The sequence below is a fragment of the Simochromis diagramma genome, unplaced genomic scaffold, assembly GCF_900408965.1.
Source record: "Simochromis diagramma unplaced genomic scaffold, fSimDia1.1 OVJJ01000330.1, whole genome shotgun sequence".
In the NCBI taxonomy this organism is placed as follows: Eukaryota; Metazoa; Chordata; class Actinopteri; order Cichliformes; family Cichlidae; genus Simochromis; species Simochromis diagramma.
This window is the reverse complement of record NW_024386930.1, coordinates 820,164-843,654: the sequence shown is the minus strand read 5'-3', so window position 1 is coordinate 843,654 and position 23,491 is coordinate 820,164. Positions and strand designations below refer to the sequence as shown.

The 23,491-nt window shown below is 40.3% G+C and overlaps 1 protein-coding gene and 1 long non-coding RNA gene across 2 annotated transcripts; one reads left to right on the top strand and one right to left on the bottom strand.

Moving 5' to 3' along the window:
- Positions 1-1,406: 1,406 nt before the first annotated feature.
- znhit2 (zinc finger, HIT-type containing 2) lies at positions 1,407-3,564 on the bottom strand. The gene is made up of 2 exons (XM_040037130.1): positions 3,487-3,564; positions 1,407-3,304 (listed from the first exon to the last, which is right to left on the bottom strand). The coding sequence occupies exon 2, from the start codon at positions 3,235-3,237 to the stop codon at positions 1,519-1,521; it is 1,719 nt and encodes a 572-aa protein (XP_039893064.1). The 5' UTR covers positions 3,238-3,304; positions 3,487-3,564; the 3' UTR covers positions 1,407-1,518.
- Positions 3,298-20,910, top strand: LOC120736811. Its single transcript, XR_005696611.1, has 3 exons — positions 3,298-6,258; positions 12,237-15,020; positions 16,700-20,910. It is a non-coding gene; the product is annotated as an uncharacterized LOC120736811 (long non-coding RNA).
- Positions 20,911-23,491: the final 2,581 nt, after the last annotated feature.

The window sequence follows — 23,491 nt, the reverse complement described above, 5'->3', positions numbered from 1 at the left end:
GCGTTGGATCCGGGGTAGGGAGGGTGATGCGTCGGTGAGTGCTTATCAGTATCAGTATATGTATGTGTGTGCGTGTCCATAGTTCAGCTGAGACAGTGTCCTTCGCCCTGCCAGGCTAAGTAAACAGTCTTCCAGCCAACCCTGGTGACCTTGCATGGAATGGGAAGGAACAGATTAAACACAGTCGTTATCAGGGTGTTTTGTTCAGCTCCGGCCTTGCAGCTGGCGCCGAGAGGGAATTAAAAAAACTAAAATATCAGGAACTTCTCTGTCATTTAACTATTACTTGATTACTTTGTTATAGTATGAATGGCCCTGGGGGAGAGCTTTATCAGTAGAAAAAGCTGATAAAGGAAAGATGTCGAAAATTTATGCCCTCTAACATTTTCCAAAGCTCTTTTGGGCCGGATTGGAGTCTTAGCCCGGCCAATTCTGCCCCCCTGGCCTTATGTTTGAGACTCCTGCACTATATAATTTCCTATTTGACGTAAGATATGAAAACATAACAGCCATAACGAAAACTCTAGAACTGTTTGGATTCATTTATAACCATGAAAACCTAAATAATAAATTAACACTTAGATAACAAAACGTATTGCGAACTAATCTGTGCATTCAGAACAATACTAAGAAAACTTGCATGTGTGGGATTTGGATGTGTTTCCCACACTCACTGCATAACAGCTCAAGCTCCCTTGCAGTCTTATGTCAGTTCTTTTGAACTCTTATCACCACTGTCCTTTGGAAAAACAAATACACACATGTACAGTTTCACCTCATCACTTATTAATTCAATAGTAAGGTTTTCAAGTACTATAACAGTTCACCCAAAGCTAGTATGAAATTGTCTGTAATTCTATCCATCTATTCTCTTTCGCTTCTAAAAGCGTATCCCAGCTGCCATAGGGCGAGAGGTATGATCTATAATTAACTGACAAAAAATGTCCAGATGAGGATATTTTTACTGCTCTGAAATCTAAATTACTATTATAACAGATGATTATACATACAAAAATCCGATATTTTGTCAGTTACGAATAAATCATTCTAAATGTATTAAATGACCTGTCTCCAAAGGTCCTTTTAAAGTAATTCATAAGTTTCAGAAATTGTAGTTTCAAATTTAAGGTGGAAACTTGATCCTTTTGTTACATATCAAATTATATCTTATTTGTATATCACCTAATAACTGTTACAAAATAGTAACACTTAATGCGTTACTGCTGGGATTTCTGACTTTGCCCCTGGAGATGAATAAAGTATCCATCTATGTATGTATTGAAAACTCTTCTATTTCCAATTTGACTAATATAAATTCTTATGGCTTATACAGGAAATTTAAACAGATTTTAAATTATTTTTCTCCTCATTAAAATAAATTAATACAAGAAAGATAACCAAAGAAATTAGTGGCAAATATCAGCTTTTATTGCCAGTAGGAATTTGACTATATGAGAGAATATGATGCATTTTATTACAACATGAACTTTTGCATCAACACGTTAAACCAAATCTTCTTTAACTTAGTTCTTCAATCAGCTTATCGCTATCTTTTCTCTTCCCTTTCTGTAAATTTTCAACTTCAGTCTTGGCTTTCTGCATGCTGTTCCTTGCACTCTCTCTTTTTCTGTGTTCGCTCCACAGCTCAACTGCCAGTCTATGAATCTGATGTACATTGTCAATCACCCAGGCTTGAAAGAATTCACACTTCTTGCTTGCCAGGAAGTACTTCCGTCTCTTTTCCACTTCCTCTCCATCTTTAGACAGGGCCATTTTGGCCCGGGAGAGCACAGAACGAAGTTGACTCAAGGCTGCCAGGGAGTATCCAGCAGCATCCTTTCTGTCTCTGCCAGTCATGATGTGAGCCACGGCCTCCACGGCCCTGGCAGGGGCAAGAAGGTCCTCCTTGTCAAGGTAACCTCCATCTAAAATGAGAGCTTCTCCACAGCCTAAGGCCTCTTGGAGAGAGGTGAACACCTTGCTTGAGTTCAGTGCCTCAGACAGAGCAAGAATCATGTCACAGAACTCAAACATCAGTGAATCGGTGTCACCGTTAAACAGGCACAGGGTAAAAGCATAGCCAAAAAGTGCATTCACTAAACCATAGCAAACCAGAGGAGAAGGATTTGGACATAAGGAACTCAGCTTTGGAATTTTTGAAGAAATTGGGGGTACTGCTGAACTTCCTTTGCCTTTGCTCGTTTCCTTCCCGGTTCCTCCTTTCAAGCTTTTTGGCTTTGATTTGATTCGTTTCTGAACACCTTGTGAGGTTTTCACTCCATTATCAATGTCCTGCTTTTCCATAGTTGTCACAGTTTCTCTTTCCTTTCTGCTTACTTCTTCCTCAAGCACTTCCACCAGTGCTCTGCCTCCCTCCTCATGTTCTTCCCACCATGGCTTCCAAAGGGGAACCAGGCCACCAAGAGCTCCATCCTTCATGAGACTCACAAAACTCTCTTTCTCTTTGTTGTTGAGAAGTTCCCACAGCTCCTCTTCTGAAAGTTTGTCAATCTCGAGCCCTGAGAGCCGATCAGCCAAGTCCAGCTCTCCTTGTGCACTTTCAGCATCCTCATCAGTGTCTCCAGGAATCAGCGCACCTCCTCCAATCTCTTCAAGTTTTCCCAAAATATCCTCAATCTCTGTTGCATTCTCTTCTCCAGATTGCTGAAGCTCTGCTAACCTGGCCAGGAGCTCCACAGCCTGCACTTTCTCAGCTGCCTCTCCTTCCCTATCATCTGTGTCATCTGACACAACACCCGCCTCTTTTAACAAACTCTCCATCCCCCCTTGTGTCATTTCTGCCTTTTGTTTGAGTCCCACAAGAATCTCCTGCATTTTCTTTCTCCCTTCAGTCTCAGTTGTCCCCATTTCCTTCAGCTCCTGTAGAACAGACTCCTTGTAAAACTCTTCAGAGCATGCAGAGTGATCAGGGCTCTTGTAGCACTCCAGGCCACAGTACTGCAGGTTACACCTGGGACAGGTGTAGCAAGGAGGTTTACTTTTACACAACATGCAAAGTCCACTTCTTCCAGAGACACCACCATCCTCTGGAGCATTATCATGGCTCCTGGCAGGTGTGAGAAGCTCATTTCCAGACGTAGCTCCTCTGTGCGGAAGCAGAATGCCATCTCTGGTCACTGTTTCGGACTCCTCATCCGTCCACTCCTCCTTTGGACCGATGTCTGTGAGAAGACTCCTCACGGACGGAGGCAGTCCCCGTCTAATTACTGGATTCATTAGAACTGAACCGACACGCGGTTTTGGAAGAAATCAGGAGAGAGCGTTATGGTGCAGGAGCAGTAACCTACAGATATGGAAAAGGCACGTTAGTTTCGATTAACGACACTTGTTAAAGTGCTACGAACGGAAAATGCATATTTTGCGCAGCGTCCATCATTTATCAGCTTTAAAAATACTTTAAGCATCGCCAGAATGCTTTCATAACCTTATAGCCGTTTCTTTTTTAATGATAAATGCTCTACTTACTTCACAGCAATTCGCACTGGCATTTGTTTTCCCTCTCACGCCGCCACGACGCCTTTTGATGACGTAGAGCTACGCAGTTTTCAGCGCTGCGCTGACGTAAGACTGCAGTTTTTGTGATATTGCATAATAATAATTTGCATAATTACTGGATTGTTTTTATCAGTAAATCTACATTAATAGGATTACAGGGAGGAAAAACTGGGTAATCAATCCAGTTTTAGAAGAAAATCATGTATTAAAGTAGTTTGCATTAAGACATTTTTTAAAAAGCAAAAATGTTCACATTTACTGAAAAAAAAGATGTAGTGATGCAAATTAATTCAAAAATTCTTATCATTCAACATCTTGAAAAAATAGTATTCATCATACTTTAAAGACATCATAGTATCGTATAATCCTATTACAACATTTTGCTCTGGGGCTGATGGCTTCTGGTTCCTAGAGCTTCTGAACGCAGAATGGGAGGCAGAGTCTTATTTTCCCATGGAACCAGCTCTGATTTTGGATTCTGGTGACAGACACCCACTCTGCTTATAAGATTAGGCTTAACACTTTACTTTTTGAAAATGCTTATAGTTAGGGCTCGGTTAGGTGATCCTGAACCATCTCTTACTTATGCTGGAATAGGTTTTCCTGCAATGGGACTTTGTGTGATGCAATGAGAATTTCTTCTCGACTCTGATCTTCCTGCTCCACATGTGTTCATACACCACCATGTATCGTTGGATTTTATCTTCTCTTTCCACCACGCCAATACGCTCCTGGCACATGGCTACCTGAGCCTGGACTGTGCAAGGTTTCCTTCTGTTTCTTCCTGTTAAAAGTATGTTTGTCCGTCCCACTGTTGCCATGTGCTGGCTCACAGCAAGTCTGATTGTTGGGGTTTTACTCTTATAGTGTCTTTACTTTACAATTTAAACCGACTTAAGGAGACTGATGTCATATCTGAGACTAACTAAATTTTCCTAACTAGGTGCAGGACACCCTGGGTAGCTTCAGGGGCATTTCCAGTCAGTCAGAGAGGCTAAAGGTGAATAAGAAGATTTTATCCCAAAATAAAAACCAAGCAAAAGCACTTGAAAATTGGTTGTAAGTTCAGTGATATCAATTTTCACAGACCTCCATAAAAGAAGACAGCAAATAAACTAAATGCTTGATGAGCGCCAGCATAACCCTAGGGCCTTCTTTTAGCGCTTCGCTTGGACAGGTTTCCAGTCTATCTAGGGCTAATGCAGAGAGAACCACATGCATTCATATACAGCCGATTTAGAATCACCAGTTAACCTAACATGGATGCATTCACACAGAAACCCCCATCTGACCAAATTATAGTAGGATATGGTTCCTGCTCCTACTATTAACAACACATTACTTATTTGGTTTACTTATATGGTTTAAAAATGTGATGACAAAATTAAAGTAAGATTTGATTTCTGTAAAAACAATATACTTTTATAACCAAAATGTATTTTTATGTAATGAAGGTAGGCTAACAGGTTTTAATATCATATATCATTTAGCAAATATGCCGTTTATAGTGAAAACATAATGAGAATATTTATTTAACATTAATGCTGTAAATAATTACTTTGGTCTACACTACGATTTTTCAGTTAATCTTCATATTTTTAATCTCAGATTAAGCAGATAAAGCAGGATTATCTTAAACTATGCTTTCTATCAGCTCCTCATTTGATCCACTGTCTTAAATAAGTTGTTTTAGACGTTTAGATGTTCTTACTGGCTGCCTGTCCAAAACAGAAGTTTTAAACAGCGGGTGGGCGGAGCTTCAGCCATAAAGCTAGAGATGTGCGATTGAGATTACCATCATTTGCCGCTCTTACTGACATCACAACGAGCCAAGTCAGTAAAAACTGACTAAAACATACTGTTGAAAAAATCTGAAGCCTAAGCCTGCTTGTACATATGGACTACTGAGCTATTAGAACATTTTCCCAAAAACTCTTGTAGAAAATGGATTTATGGAAAATAGAAAAAATAGAGAAAAGCATAATCGATCCCTGGTCAGCATGGTGGTGCGGTACATGATCGCCTCATAGCAGTAAGGCTCCTGGTTCAAACCTGCCAGCCAGCTAAGGCCTTTCTGTGTGGAGTTTTTGTGCTCTTCTTGTGCCTGCCTGGGTTTTCTACAGGTACTCTGGCATCTTTCCAATACATGCTGGTTAACTGGTGATTCTAAATTGTCCACAGGTTGTCTGGGGCCCTATTTGTAAGCACTGGGTGGCTTTTTCAGAGCCCCATTTAAAAAAAGGCCATTTTTTGTGTAATCATGATTGTAACTGCATTTTAATTGATTTGTAAATTGATTTGCATAGATGCGGGCGTGAGCTAATGAATGAGTCAGTTAAAAATGACAAGTGAATTAAAAATGTAAATAATTGCCTCCCTTTAAACATTGGAAATTAAATGTCCTAATATTTTAATAGGATGTCTCCTTTTTAAGCCTGACTTTTTGTGTGTGTGGCATGCATGTCTGAGTTTGTTGTGTGTGTCTTCCTGACTGCACTGTGTGTCTACATCTCCCGTAGGGCTGTTTGCTATGAGGTGATTGTCTCCTGTAGGGGGGTCAAGCATGGTAAAGGTCATGCAGGTGGGGAGTTGTCAGATGGCTGTCCACCCCTCACTGGGCCAAGGGGCTCTCGTGCCGCCTGTCAAAGCCTGTGGCGAAGCAGGGAGAAGAAAGGGTGTCTGGAGACGACGTGTGCCATGCTGTCTTGGCCCCGCCCCTGGCTGCCGTGCCAGCAGTTCTAGGTAGGCAGCTGCCTCCTCTTATCTCGCTTTTGCTTCTGTCTTATTCCCTGTGACATGTGTAGTACCCCAACACAAAAGCTCCATGACTTACTCACTGACTACTACACTGATGACAAGAAGTAATGCAGATTCTTATCCATGTTAGGGAGGCTTTCAGACCAGGCCCATTTTCTTTCTGAGACTCCTTTAAAAAAAAACAACAACTTTATTTTCCATTTATTAGTACAGATATAGAAAAGACATAAATAGTGTTTATGATGGTTCTATGGTTAGGGTCATAACCACAGGACTTCCCAGCGAAATGTTGTGTATTGCCTAGACTTATGGCTCCTGGCATAGATACAATCTTATAATTCTCAAATGATAATAATACTACCTAAAATACCCCCATTATTCATTACACATGTGCCATCTATGTGCCAACAAGGTGGAAGATTTTCTATACCGATTTAAATTGAACGCGGGAGAAAGTATATTATAACAGAAGCATTATAAGAGGAGAAAGGACTTTGAATTAAGTAGATCAGCATCCCATGGCACTAGCTAATATTATGTGGGTCAAATATGGACTAAATACCACAACATGCCTGACATTGGGGCAATATAATGTTAACTTATTGCTGAAATCAGAGTCATCTTGAGTCAAAGACAACTGTAAATACAGTCCATGGTATCTATCCTCTTATACCATGGTCTACAGACTGCAGGAAACTCTGAATTGTCCTCATAAAGATAGATGTACACACACACACACACACACACACACACACACACACACACACACACACACACACACACACACACACACACACACACACACACACACACACAAATCCTGTTGTCTGCCACCAGCTGATAGGTGACAGGGAGCAGGCTCTGCCTTTTGGGCATGTCCAGCCCTGGAATGTCTGAAGCTGTCTACTGTACAGCAGCAGGGTGTGTGTGTGTGTGTGTGTGTGTGTGTGTGTGTGTGTGTGTGTGTGTGTGTGTGTGTGTGTGTGTGTGTGTGTGTGTGTTTGGAGCAAAAGAGAGTAGACGTATGTTGATGTGGACTGTTCTGTCACCTGTCAGCTCAACAGGATCTGGCGTTATAGAACACCCAAAAGCAAGGCTGTGTAATGGTGAGTGTATTAAGGGTGGAGGGTCCTGCCTCTGTTAAATATCCGGCTTCCATTTGAGGAGCCAGAAGCCAGTGTTTCATTCTGACTGACAGAGATTCTCACACTTTTACTTCCTCTTTAAATCCCATTAAGTGTAATGCGTGGAACAATATTCTCAGGAACATGATGAAATTATTTTTGACCTAATATAAAATAGCAAAAATATCACTGGGGGTATTAAATAGTAAGAGAGAAGAATGAGAATGACTCCTTGTAAAACATTAAATAATATAAAAAATATCTTTTGCAGAAGTGTCTAAACTGGGATTACAGCAGCACATTAAGTTTTTGGAGAACACAATGAAACAAAATTAATAAAGAGAATCAACATAGATACAATAACAGTATATCAGTCAATACCCAGTTACAAAGATATTAAAAACATGCTAAACCGATATAAATTTTATGGATCGTTTAAGAAGTGCTAACATGTTTTTAAAATTGTATGTTGGACTGTAATAACAGTGGGCACCATTCCTTCTGTTTTTGAGTTGTTCCCATCGTCATTGAGAAACTTGTACAACTATGATTGTATGAATGTGGTTTGAAAGTCTGTGTGTGTGTGTGTGTGCGTGTGTGTGTGTGTGTGTGTGTGTGTGTGTGTGTGTGTGTGTGTGTGTGTGTGCGTGCGTGCATCAGTGTATGTCGCTGTGTTGGAACTGAAAGCTGACATAGCAACACCCTGTTTCCCCCCTCACCCTTTCATCTTTCCTCCACAAACCTTTTTTCATGAATGAGCTCCTGCTTCCACACCATGAGAGCATCAATGTACTCCTTCAATAATTCATCTCTGGGATCTATTATTTACATATCACTTTTACTTCATCACAAAAAGGCATCAATGTTCACCCACACACCTTTCCTCTCCCTTTCTCCCTTCCTTTGCCAGGTCACTCAATCCACATAAACAAATCCCTGTTTCCTGGGCAGCTCCTCAGTCTGCCTCAGCTAGTGGACTCTACCTATGAGCATGTGCTTGTCTGTGTGTGTGTGTGTGTGTGTTTGTGCAGTGCAGCGTGTGATGTGCTAAAACACAGGTAGATGGGGCGGTAGCCTCTCAGTGACCTAAAGCGGCTGCTGACAGCAGTGACAGCAGAAACAAGCATGGAGAAGCAAAAAGAAACCTCACACCACTCTAGAAGTCAACTTTCCATGTGTCGCTGCACCTCTCAAAGCACGCAGGAAATAAAGGGTACAGTGTATCACGGTAGCCTACACCAGTAATTTCATGTACTATCCCCTTTGTTTACACCAGCGATTTTATGTACTGTAATTTTGCAGGCTTCAGAGTTTATACTTTTTCTGGTAGTTACTCAGTCAGTCATTCACTGGTTGTCTCTCTTCTCTCTTTTTTCAGCATCATTTTTTTTTACAATCTTCCACTCTAGATCTGTTTCTGTGTGTTTAAAAATGTATTTTTGTTACTGTCTAAAAGGTATAGATCTGAAATTGCTGAAATTTCTATGAATTCATTTCATTGCTGCAGAAACAGCAACCCCCTTCAACCCACTATTGATGTTTGTAAGTTTTAAAAGTTTTCATTTTGTTTGTCCTGTTAAGCTACAGGGCAGCATGCTGGTGTAGCAATTAGTATTGAGCCCTCATAGCAAGGTTCTGGCTTTGAATCCAGTTTGTGGCCTTTCTGTGCCCCTCTGTGGGTTCTCTGTCTGAGTGGCTCCAGCAATACAAAGATATGCACATGAGGTTAATTGGTGATTCTAAAATGGCCAAAGGTGTCTGTCCATCTGTGGAAAGACAACAGGTCCAAGGTGTCCCTCTCATTCAATGTCAGCTGGCATAAGCTCCATCCCCCTGTGTGATCCTGAACTGGATAAGTAGAACAAAATCGAGGGCTGGCTGAATGGATGGATGATGAGCTAGAAGCTCTTCAATAATCCAAACTCTGCCCTTCACATTATTATGCTGTTTGCCTTTATATGCATTTATAGATGTTTCTGGAAGCCTTTATCATCACAACAAGGTTTAAAGGCAAAAATCAAAATGCATTTAATTAATTTCATTTCAAAGTTTTTAAGGTAACAAAATAAATAGAAGATAATAGAAATGCGAGAAATACATTTAATGTTTATTTATTTTCTTTAAGCATATCTTTATTTTGCACACAAACAGATGTACAGTGGGGCAAAAAAGTATTTAGTCAGCCACCGATTGTGCAAGTTCCCCCACTTAAAATGATGACAGAGGTCAGTAATTTGCACCAGAGGTACACTTCAACTGTGAGAGACAGAATGTGAAAAATAAATCCATGAATTCACATGGTAGGATTTGTAAAGAATTTATTCGTAAATTAGGGTGGAAAATAAGTATTTGGTCACCTCAAACAAGGAAAATCTCTGGCTCTCACAGACCTGTAACGTCTTCTGTAAGAAGCTTTTCTGTCCCCCACTCGTTACCTGTATGAATGGCACCTGTTTGAACTCATCATCTGTATAAAAGACACCTGTCCACAGCCTCAAACAGTCAGACTCCAAACTCCGCCATGGCCAAGACCAAAGAGCTTTCGAAGGACACCAGGAAAAGTATTGTAGACCTGCACCAGACTGGGAAGAGTGAATCTACAATAGGCAAGCAGCTTGGTGTGAAAAAATCAACTGTGGGAGCAATCATCAGAAAATGGAAGACATACAAGACCACTGATAATCTCCCACGATCTGGGGCTCCACGCAAGATCTCATCCCGTGGGGTCAAAATGATCATGAGAACGGTGAGCAAAGATCCCAGAACCACACGGGGGGACCTGGCGAATGACCTGCAGAGAGCTGGGACCAAAGTAACAAAGGTCACCATCAGTAACACACTACAACGGCAGGGAATCAAATCCCGCAGTGCCAGACGTGTTCCGCTGCTGAAGCCAGTGCATGTCCAGGCCCGTCTGAAGTTTGCCAGAGAGCACATGGATGATACAGCAGAGGATTGGGAGAATGTCATGTGGTCAGATGAAACCAAAGTAGAACTTTTTGGTATAAACTCAACTCGTCGTGTTTGGAGGAAGAAGAATACTGAGTTGCATCCCAAGAACACCATACCTACTGTGAAGCATGGTGGTGGAAACATCATGCTATGGGGCTGTTTTTCTGCCAAGGGGACAGGACGACTGATCCGTGTTAAGGACAGAATGAATGGGGCCATGTATCGTGAGATTTTGAGCCAAAACCTCCTTCCATCAGTGAGAACTTTGAAGATGAAACGAGGCTGGGTCTTCCAACATGACAATGATCCAAAACACACCGCCCGGGCAACAAAGGAGTGGCTCCGTAAGAAGCATTTGAAAGTCCTGGAGTGGCCTAGCCAGTCTCCGGACCTCAACCCCATAGAAAATCTGTGGCGGGAGTTGAAAGTCCGTGTTGCTCGGCGACAGCCCCAAAACATCACTGCTCTCGAGAAGATCTGCATGGAGGAACGGGCCAAAATACCAGCTACTGTGTGTGCAAACCTGGTAAAGACCTATAGTAAACGTTTGACCTCTGTTATTGCCAACAAAGGTTATGTTACAAAGTATTGAGTTGTATTTTTGTTATTGACCAAATACTTATTTTCCACCCTGATTTACGAATAAATTCTTTACAAATCCTACCATGTGGATTCATGGATTTTTTTTCACATTCTGTCTCTCACAGTTGAGGTGTACCTCTGGTGCAAATTACTGACCTCTGTCATCATTTTAAGTGGGGGAACTTGCACAATCGGTGGCTGACTAAATACTTTTTTGCCCCACTGTATACAAAACACACCCAAACCATGTGAAGGCAGAAAGCTACATTTATCAAAATGCACCCCAGTCAAACCGACACTCAAATCTTTATTTGTGGTTTATTGTATCATGAATGGCTACGTCTCAGTCTCCAATCCCTCCAGTCCACTGCCAATGTGCCTCTGGGCAAGATATTGAACCCCAGATTGCTCCTGATGCATACATCAGTGTGTGTTAGTTAAAAAGAGTGCTATTAGGATAGCCACTGTATTTTTAGTTGACAGACCAACAAGATAACAGATTTGATTTATTGGTAAGAATCTGATACAAAAGCTGAAAGAAAAACTTATAATTATTATAATTAAATAACGTATGGTAGTATTGCATGTGGGGAATGTCATGAAAAAAATTCCAAACTTGAACTGAGGAAACATTTTTTATCTTCAAACTCACAGTAAATAATAAAGGAAAGAAAAAATGCAATATAACGTACTGTATTTACTCATCTCTACACTGCACTTTACTCTGGGTTAAATTTGAGGGATGTTTTTATAGATATGACACACAAAAAAGAAGAAGTGCTGGGAGGGTTTTCAGACTTGCCTGTAGATTTTTCACAATAGCAGGTTGTGTAACAAGTAAAAAGCCTTAGGGAAAAGCGCTTGAGACATGCCTGTCCTCTTTAGAGGAGAGATAGACATGACAAAAACAAGTGGACATTCAAAGCCCTTAACAAGCAGTGGTTAGTCATTACAAGCTCAAGTTGCACAGGGACAGAACTTTATTTCAGATGTTAAAGGAGATCCCAGAAATTTAAAAAAGTCAGGCTGAATTACTGGGAATATTTTCCTTTTAATGGGTTAGTACAGATCATAGTAACTCATCCAGTTTAAGCAGTATATCTGTATCTGTATATATATTTAATATATATCTGGAACACAGTACAAATAACACATGAAACTAAAACAAGATATCACTTTCCTGTGTTTCTGTTTCCTCTCTGTCCTCTCTGTCTTCTTAAGCCATGAGAAATAAGCTTCCTACTTTTTTTCCCCTCTACTTGCCCTTGTCCCTCTCTCTTCTTCTCTATCACACCATTCCCGCAGGAGACTGACTGTGTATCGGTGTATCACCCGCATCCATCTCTCTAACCTCCAGCCCTGCCTTCCCTCATCCCCACGAGAGGGAGCAGCAGATCAAGAAAAGGGGAAAGATTCGTGGAAGGAGGGAGGGAGCGAAAGAGAAGTGTTTCTGTGTCCCAAAGGATTGTTCTCTGTCTGTCTAAATCAGGAAGTGAGAATGTGACGGCAGGAGAGACAGAGCAGAGACATCCTTTCAGTGTGTGTGTGTGTGTGTGTGTGCACCTTGTTGAGCTGAGGTGTCATATATGTGAAGATCACAGCTTCACGCTGGTGGCAACCAGGGATGATGCTCTAAATCACTGAAATGCCAGAGACAACCGTTGTGATATGGGCCGTGTCTGTGTGTGTTTGTGCGCGTGAATGTCTTTTGGGACGTTTGATGGAGATTAATACTACTTTTAGAGTCCAAAAGTGAAAATGTTATCTAGTATGTCGCCTTGGGAAAAAAAAGTGTGTGACATTGTCTGATATAGACACACACACTCACTTGCACAAGTGGTCTAGATCACCAGTTCTCAGCCTTTTGTGTCTAGTGTATTTGAAAAGCCTGAAAAGTGAACTGAAGCACCCCTTCACTGACCATCCATGAAACTCTCATGTTGAAAATGTGATCATTTTAATTGATTTTTTTGTTATTTAACAACAATAATAATTTAAAGCACAAATAGTAGCCTCGATTTTTCAAGCATGCATCTATTCATTTTAATTCCCATGATATTTATTTTCATTACAACCATTTGTCCATGCTTTTTTGTGTAAATGTAAACAAATAAACAAAACACTACTATGTTTTGTTTTTGTTTTATTTTGGTTATCTATAAATATTCTCCCCATCTTACTAAGTTTGGTTGGGAATCACATTATTCATAATACTCACTATCCCCAGCATATGCACCCACACACAAACACACCTAGCAACATAACATTCGCTGCCTTCCTTGGATGAATAATTAGATGGACACGGAGCTGTCTCTCTGTTTTCCCCTCACACATTAAGCTACATGAATGTAGGCCAACTCACTGTCGACTTCACTTGCCTCTCATCACAATCAAAACAACACATAGATGTTGTCTTCTCTTGTTCATCAACCTCTGTCTATCCCTTGTTACCTCTATCTATCTTTAACTTTCTTTTTCATGAGGTGTGAGTCACAAAGAATTGTCTTGCAGATCAGCAGCACAACTGTCCCCGAGAAGAGGCAACATACACAGACTCTCACACGCTGACGTTGATATAGTCATAGTCACATCATTATATCTGCATTAGCAGGGAAAGCCCTTCACGCTCCAACACCTACATGCCTTCAGTGCAGCTTCTCATGTGTGTTGTAACTGATTTACAGTGTCCCTGTTCTATCTTGACAGATCATGCTCAGGAAATATGTAGTACATGGCATATTATGTTTGTGTCATATACTTTATATATAGCATAGCTCTGACTTTTGAATACATTTCTTTAATTGAGACCAAGAAATAACCAGAAAAGTTGGTGTATTGAGATAAAAGGAATATATATAAGCGGCACGGAAAGCTGCTTTTATAGTTGCTATTTAAGCACGGTTATAAAGTTTGCTGAATAATGGGAAAAAAAAAAAATACGCAACTAAAGACAAAAATGTCTTATTCAAATTCAAATGGGAATTTATACCCAGCACATCATTTTGACAAATTCCTACACCTTTATTTTTATCCTTTTTAGCATTTTATCTAAAAGACAATGAGAATTGTGGCGATTTGGACACAAAATGTAAATTATAACCATGGATAATAATGATATTCCACTATTTATGCCACATCTTACATACTGAGCTCCTTTTGATTGACTTAAAACCCCCATTTGATGGCAAATCTAGTTCTTTGTAACTAACAAAGTTATCATTAATGTAAAACTGGAATGAGTTCAACTGAGACACTGTCGTGTGCAAAAGCCACATTTTTGCATGCTCATGTCATAAATCTATCACTTTGAATAGCAAATAAGAGTAAAGTACAGACCAGACAAAAATCCTCTATCACTAAAAGGTATAATACACAAATACAGGCAAACATATGAAAAATGGGTTATGTGACTGGGCCATTACCTAAAGCAAGGTAAAGCAAGACAACAGATGAAATATTGAGAAGGGACAGGGGAGCACTTGGCATTTTGGGCACGCACATTATCACGCACTCGTACTGGGTTAGTGTTAGCTGGAAAAGGTTGTGCGTTAGGGTCTTTGACAGTGCTCTGACCCTGGCTGCGATGTTGACATTAGTGGACACATCACCTCTGCTTCGGGAAAAGGCCGACGGTGAGACCGCCCTCAAGCACAACACAAGGTTCTCTGTGTGAAGCACACGTTTATAGGCTTTGTGAAGGTAGAAGTATTAAATCAGTAACCTCTGCATCTCAAGTTAAAAAATAACTGTATAAAAGCAACTTTTCATATTCATCATAGCTTTACAACACAATGACAAAGTCTGGATATTTTACTTTGCTTGAGCCTTTGTGTGACTTTACTTTCTCATCGCTGTCATGTGACATATCAAGTTTTTGTCTTTCACAGATTGCTGTGCCTATGCTGGAGGACTGCGTGAACAGCAGAAGAACAGCAAAATGCAAAGAAAGAAGCATGTAAATGAATAACGCAACGCTGATTCCAACAACACGTCTGTCATCGACAGTGGAGACGCGGGTTCTCTCAGCCGTGACATGGAATTGGTGAGCAGGAAAAGATGGAAAGATCAACAAGAAAAGCAAACTAATAGGTAATGTTTGCTTTCAGCTTTAACCCTAACAATCTGTCACTCTTGTCTGTGTTGTTGTTTCCTTAACCTCTGCGTCTTCTCCATATGTTTGTCTGAGCACATATGTATGAAAGCCAGAGACGTCTCTGCTGTATGGTGTGGAATGTCAGGCTTGTCTCATCAGATTAGGGTGCAGTGAGGAGGATGGTGCCTACAATTGTACTCAAATGGAGGCACCTCAGCGATGCATACTACAATGCCACCACCCTTGATCTCCCCCACACCGCATGTCCTTGGCACTTTTTAGTTTAAGGGTCTTTGTTCCCCTAGGGTTAGGGGTTAGAACTGCCTCTAAGAAAACTGGCCTGGGGCAACCTTGTACAAATGAGTTTGCTTTGAAGTCGATGATGATGTGGCATTTTACTATATAGTAAAATCTATCCCTATGTAGCTTTTTGCTTTGTTGCAGTTTGTGCTTCAGCTCAGTTTACAGTCCGCTCCCTCCAGCCTCAGCATAAATAGCCAATTTGGCAAAAAACTTTATATAATTCATCTGTAAAACTGTTTTTCTCTCATTCCCTCATTACTCGTGTTTTCCTTCCACTTTTCTAATTTCCTGCATCTTCTAGCTTCACTTAGATTTTCTCTTGACCCCTGGCATCCATCCATCTATCCACCAGCCCTTTGGTATCTTGTCCATCCCTGTGTTTGTCTCCTGTCTAGCCTCGAGTCACGCTAAACACAACCTCCATATTATCCTCAACCCAATCACCTCTCTATCCTTGGGCCTGACGGTTGCAGGTGGATGTAGCAGGTCTGTCACAAGGTGGCAAATCTGTCATTTGCTGTGTTGTGCACGTGTGCGTTTCTATGTGTTTCAGTGCGGGTGGGTGGGCAGATGAGCGTGTGTATGTTAAGAGGGGCATGAAGACAGCTGTCATGCTGTCTCAGGATCATATGCTGGCTGTCAGAGATGCTGTAAAGAAACTGACATCCAAACCATGCAACACGCATACACCGCACATGAACACACAGAGAGAATTTGGACATTTAAAGCTATTTGGGGATTTTTAGAAATACAAATAAATATTTTAAAACGTACATTTTTCAGTGAAAACAGTGACAGTGAAGTATCCTTGCGCTTTAGGGAGGCTGACCTCTGCTCTGAAACATCTGTTGACAGAGGTCAAGTAAAGAGAAACATTCCCTATTACTAAAATATTTTGATTCATTATTTATGTTCATCAAACAAAGCAGTAAAAAGTGTTCATAAACATGACATGACTTGCACTGGTCCTCACATCTGATGTCCCCCTTTTTCAGGTCTTCTCCAGTCTGCTTTGTGTTTGTTTTTTAGTTTTCTCTAAAGTCTGTGCATGTATAAGAATGTACGCATGTGCCTCTGCTTGTGTTTGTGTGTGCATTAATAAATGTGCTCATGCATGTCTACATGTAAGACTGTGTTGGGGGATTTCTCAGGAGAAGGTGAATGTCTCATTTTTTGGTCCCCAGCCTGTCCAGGTAAATAACACATTCACACACCAGTGGGCAAACCATCGACCTCCCCTTTCACGCACATCACCCTTTTCTCGTGTACACTATTGATCCCCTCACACTCTTCTCTTCTCTTCTCTTCTCTTCTCTTCTCTTCTCTTCTCTTCTCTTCTCTTCTCTTCTCTTCTCTTCTCTTCTCTTCCAAGCTACCTGGTGGTATTTCTTTCTGATGTCCAGTGAGACAGGGGAGCCAGGCAGGTCTCCACTGGCCACAGTGCAGCTGTCGTTTCAGGTTAAAGCAGGCGAGAAGTGGCTGAGGAGGAGGTGGAGAGGAATGAATAAGTGAAGAGGCTGCAGACTGGACTCATGTTAAATGTAGAAAGGCTAACAGACCAGACTGCTGTTGATTTCTCTCTCTCTCTCTCTCTCTCTCTCTCTCTCTCTCTCTGTGTGTGTGTGTGTGTGTTAGTGTGTGAGACAGAGAGAGTGAGAGAAAGAAAGAGACTGAGTATGATTCTACGTGTGCACATGGGCGATACGGAGGACCTGCTGCCTGTCCCGCTGAGCTTCCAATTAGCACACACCACTAGAGCAGGACACATACACACAGAGACACACAAACACACACGGAGGACCCTAGAGAGAGGCCTCAAACCTGCCTGTCAGCTGCTGTTAGATCACACTGCACTTAGCTGACACAACAAAACACACAAACACCTACACACTTATATGCAAAGTTTTACAGTGATTAACATTCAAGGATAAAACCTGCGTTCATATTCAGTTAAAGTTGAGGGCGCACTGAACTGCTGCTGATCTGGTTGCTCGTGAGAATATTAAAAGTTACGAATGTGTTCATAAAGAATAGGAAAAGTATTTAATTTAAATTTGCTTCAAGTTCTCTCGAATCCTTCTATCTAATGTATGCGAACACACACACACACTAACACAATATTATCGCACAAAAACCTTCGCTGCACCACCTATTTTGTCCTTGTACATATTTTAATGATGTCATCAATAATAGACACGTTCTGAGGACAGGCAAAATAGGATCTTGCAGCGCTGCCACACACGTATTCAGACGTGCATACGCTCAAAAAATGTGGGTCAGGCTGTGAGATTTCTTAATCTTTAATTAAGAATATCTGCTGGTTTGTCAGTGAGCCCATTAGTGTGCCCTTTGCTGGTGAGCCTCCCTCTCTACGATTGGCTCAGCCTTCTGCACTGTGTCTACTATCTACTACCGAACTGTTTTCAGAATAACAAGCCTGCGCTAGATCAAATAAAAGAGAGCTTCCTTTTATTGGTTTGTAAATATTTTTTTTTTTTTTTTACTAGATTGGATTAGTAGCCTGCCTGGTATTCGTTTAGAATAATTTTAGCACAGGTCTCAGATGCTTAAGTGTGCGTGAAACCTAATTCTAATGGTCTTCGCCATTTTGATGATATGATATTGACATATGGGAAACTACATATAATAAAATCACATCATGTGTGATAAATTCAGTGACGCTGAACTGATTGCTGTTGAAAAGTCTTCCGATTCTGCTCCAGCAGAGTCATTAGAAAGCATCAGCCAAAGAGGCCTCTGGTAAGGACTGGGAGATGAGATAAATTTAATCTCACTGCACAAGAACACTTCAGCAACTTGACATGAAGCATAGAGATGACAAAGGTCATTATGAATGGCAAAAAATAACAGATTGTGTCCCACTCCTAGGTCCTTCCCAAGTCTGACATCACCATCTTAGTACAACCACTCATCAAGGTCACGAGTCTTTTTATGCAGCCCCCACCACCTCCAGTTCTCGCCTTGAACTTTGCATCTTAAGAGCATCTTTCATTAAAGCCAAAACAAATCTACCTTGGTGCGTTCCCCCGGGTGTGATTGACGTGACACCACAAGCTCAGGGCCAAGCAGAAATGAAGACTGAGAAAGAGCTCGGGCAGATGATGAGGATGAGGATGAACTGAACGCAGACACAGAGGTGGTGGCCTTCTTCCTGCCTGCTCAGGGAGAAGATTGTCCTTGCTTTGTTAAATGATTTCTTCCAGCTGAACTCTTCCCCCAATATCAGTCAAAAAGAGATCACACAGAGAAAACGAAGATTGCATGTATACCCAGAGTTCCCCGGGTCACCTTGGCATACAGCTCACGCAGTAAATCAATCCATTTATTGCCATTTCAATAACCATTCAGGTTATTTTTGTCACTAGATGCCGTTCACTGTCCAAGTTACAGTCAGAAACTCACAAAGTATTCTTTATATTTTCCAAGACGTGCACATTTTATAACTTTTATGTAAAAATGAGCTGGTTTGGAAGCCAGTTCAGTTTGATTGAGCTAATCAACACAAATACAGATGCAATTTAAAAATGACTCACTTGTGTAAGGAAAAAATACATTTTAATGCTGCCCATAAATATTTTGGTGGGCAGGATGATGTGCAGACATACCCTAGAGTAAGTTTCTTTAATTCATGCCCATCTGCCTCTCCTGGCATTTAGGACAAGAAACTGATTGAGCATTCAACCTTTTAAAAGATTTTGAGACCATCAATTTTATATCACAACCCAAACGTGCCTTTTCGACCCCTTCGTGCATGTATTCGCTAGCCTTACCTCTTTTTCCCACTAGATGGAGGTGTGATACTTCCACAACACTCCTTCATCCATGACGCAGCACAGAAAGTAAACTCACCCAGAGGTCTAATTTACAAACTCAGCTCAAATTCTGTAGAGGTAAATACTGAAGATTCTGTATTGTGAGGATTTTTAGGTCAGTATAGCTTGATGTTTGCAATATTTTCATTTATGACCTGGGAGATCTCATGTGTTAAAGACTGAGCAGCTATAGCACAGTGAAATGGCATTAACGCCATGCTCAGAGGCAAATCAAAAGCTTGTTCTACAGGAACATTAAGCCACAGATTTACTACCCTGCACAGGTTTAACCTGCCAGTCTGGAACTGAAGTGGAAACTTCAAAATCAACTGGAGAAAGACACAACGACCATGTTTTCCACAACAGAGTAAATTGAACACTTAAATATGATCCATTTACATATTGCTGACATTTAACTAATTTGTTCCCTTTCTTTCTTTCTTTCTATCTTTCTTTCTTAAATAAGGCTGATTCAAAATGTCACTTGCTGATTAATGGCAACATATGGCTGCAGCACATGCCCTCTAACACTACTATATAAGCTATGAATGGACATGTTCCTGTGATACACTAAAACCTGTGGGTGTGTCCAAGCATGTGTCTGCTACTGGACGTTATCGGCATGTGATCAAAATAGTTTCTGTGTGTATCTTTCCCGTGCATGTGTGAGATACTTTCACAGTATGACATATGCTTGAAAAACACATATGTCAGCAAGTGCTGGCATATGCGAATGACATATGAACACTGTTTTCACTACACGGGCATGCGTGTGTGAATTTATACATTGAGGGTAAGCCTGTGTGTGGTAGTAGTAATCCGCACCAGGCAGCTGCGCTCGTTCGTATTCAGCCCCAAGGCACTTCTAGGCCTACTTGCTGATTAGGGATCAGAGAGAGAGAAAGAGGACAGAGTGAAATGGTATAGAGCGGGGATGAGAGACAAAGAGAAAGAAAAAGGTCCTCTCTCATTTAGTAAAGAGTTTGTTAATGTCTATAATCCCATTAAGCAGGGGGAACAGCTTGACCCCTCACATAACATGCATTAATATGTATGGGCGAGTGTGTGGTTGCAGTGTATATTCTTTTTCTCTCATACAAACAACCCCAGACACTTGATACAGCGCATCCAGGAAAAGAAATTGATTGCCCTTATAAACATTTGATAAGGCCCTAATGTAACATTGCAAGCTGTTAAGGAGAATTGGAGCAGCGAGTCATGAAAATGACATGTAAATCAAATGAGCGTTGTATATTTTCAGGCACAATTTGCCAGCAATTATTGTGTTGACCTGGCTCCTCGGTTGACAAAAGAAACCTGTTCCCTCTGAGGAGCAGGAAATCAGCTTTTCAAGTGCTCTTGTGTTTGAAGAGTGGTGAGCAAGGCAAGGCGTGATTGCTGCACTCTGCAGAGAGGATCGCACATGGGGTGATTTCATACAAGGTGAGAGAAAGCAGTGAAGGCCAAAGCTAGTTGTTTTCTTTTCCTTCACAATATACATGCAAGCAGCACTTAACTCAATGTTATCTCAGCTAACTCACACTGAATCGATCCATGCTGAAAAAAATATGATAAAGAAGAAGATTCAGTATTAAAAAAAGAAAAGAAGACCCTCCAGCTTGTGGCCTCCTTCAACCTAAAGCCCCGATGGATGGATGGATGGATGGATGATATGTGCAAAATTTAACCTGAATTCCAAAATGTTGGGTTGCTGTGTAAAATCTAAATAAAAAACAACATACAATAATTTGTGAACCTCAAATGTTATTCACAACAGAATCGTATCACAATAGAAAAAGTATTAAATTTCTAAGCTGAGAAAATGTACCATTCTAAGAAAGACATGAACTCATTTTGAATTTGGTAGTAACATGTCTCAAAAAAGTTGGGGCAAGGCTATGTTTACTACTGTGTAGCTGTGGTAAACATGGGCTTCTGTTAACAGCAGACTGTAAACATCTGGGAACTAAAAGGAGAGGAATGTTGTCCCATTCTGGTCTCATATAGGACTAGTAGTCATGAGTCTTCTTCATCATATTTTTATTTTATTCATACTATCATGATGCACTAAATGTTTTTAATTGATGAAAAGTCTGAACTGTCTGCAGGCCAATTCAGGACCTGGATTCCAGAATTGAGGGTGGGGGTGGGGGGCTTTTTTAAGTGAGCACTAATAAAAAGCCAGATGGTTCCTTTCCACTTTAGTCTGGAGGATGTGTCCATGTTTTCCAAAAAATAATTTAAATTTTGATTTCTCTGACCACAGAACACTTTTCCATTGCGCCTCAGTACATTTGAATGTCACTTGATCTGGAGAAAATGCCAGGATTGCAGGATCATGGTCACCCATGGCTTCTTCTTTGCTTGATAGATGGCAAGATGAACTGCATTCAATGACCTTGAATGGAGGAAGTGTTACTGAGCCCATGCTGTGATTTCCACGCTTGTTCTTAATGCACTGCTGCCTGACTGCCTGAAGAACATGAACATCTAATATTGATTTTTAGTCTTGTCCCTTTTATATTGAGGGACATTATTCAGAAATTCTCTAAAAATGTATACACTCAGTTTTTTGCAGACTTGTTATCCTCTGACCATCTTGACTTCTTAGAAATTCTGCCTCTTTGTGATGCTCGTTTTTGAGATGTCCAATTTTAAAAAACAGATATTACTGGTATTACTTGTGATTACTTACATGTGTTCCCACTTAACGTAAATAGTTGCAAAATGTTTCTTCAGTTTCTCCACTTAGTTTTCCAGCATTTTTTTCCTGCCACCTCCTGCCGCCATCCCAACTTTTTTGAGATTCGTTGCTCCCATCTAATTCAAAACATGCCAATGTTTTCCATGAAATCAAAAAAGTATATCAGTTTAAACATTTGGTGCGCTTTATGTGTTCTATTGTGAATAAAATGTGGAGTTATGAGATTTGAAAATCACTTAATTTTGTTTTTATTTACATTTTACATGTCATTCGAGGCTCTTTTGGAATTGGGTTTGTATTTACATATAAGCAGCTGGATAGCTAACATCTTATGCACTGTATAATGCACTGTATATTAGATGTGATATAACACAAGATTTGCCAATAAGACTGCAAATCCAAACTGAATTGGCTGGTTAAAACTAATTAATTGACTGCATTATTTTTACACAACCAGAATCAAATGAAATGAAATGACATGAAATAATAAGCTTAAAAACATTAAATAATGTTGAATCAAGAAAACATTAAATAATAATAAAGTTACTCTATTTGGATTGTGTTGAAAAAAATTGCTACAAATCTTATGAACAATTATTTCACATAATAAACAGACCTCTTATCACTCTTGGATAGATTAAGGTTCTGTTTAAGCACAAATTTTCTTTAACTAATTTGTTTTATAAGATAAGATTACATTGTTTGGAAACATGTTGTTTGTCTTGTTTTTTGAGGAAGACTAGTGATGGTATACCTGTTCTGAGTTTATGAGTAACGCAGTACAGAGTACCTTAAAGAAAAAACAGCTTTCCTTACATGCATATTTTAAACTTGCTCTAAAATTTTGCATAAACTACAGGAAGAACTTTTGTTGCCAGTGGGAAATCTCTGACATACTCACTAAATTGTCATATACATTATTGATGGGATACTTTAAGTGTTCCCAATAACTTAGAAGTGCACAGAGAGACACAAAGGCACCAACGTGATGACGTCATGTTGAGCACAGTATATACTGCAAAAGAGAGGAAGTAGTGTTCATGTTTTCATTTGAAAATGAATGTTAAATTCACCTCCACATTAAATGCGAACAAATTACTTTAATTGCAGGTCATCATAAAAGCACCACTGCCTCAACAATGCCTTCTGAGTGCAACTCAGCAATTTATTTAAATTAATAAGACCCTCCACAGCCACCATGCCCGTTTGGGCTCATAGAGCTGGGCCCAATGGGCTGAGGCTCGTCAACAAGCACGCCCTAAAACACATCCAGCCATCACAGGCACGGTAAACTAGTCGCTTGAATCACTGGGCGTGATAATGGATGGAATTTTGTTTCAACAAATAAAGTTCAACTTATTATTTAATTAGGCTGAAAGTTAACCTTCACTCTTTATTATCTCTAATGCATATAGACCTGTATTATAGCATATTAATATATATTAACAACTCTCACTCTATCATGCTATCATGTAGTTACCTGTGGTCTTACATTTATTTTAGTTGAAGAGAAGCTTCATATGTGAATATGGTTATTTACACAGCATGTAAATAAAGTTGGAGCAGCATCTACAAACTGACAGTCATTTGTTTATGACTGATTCATTTAAAAATATTTTATAGATGA

Excerpts from the sequence above, each read along its gene's own strand:
- znhit2 (XM_040037130.1), bottom strand. The coding sequence starts at position 3,237 with ATGAATCCAGTAATTAGACGGGGACTGCCTCCGTCCGTGAGGAGTCTT.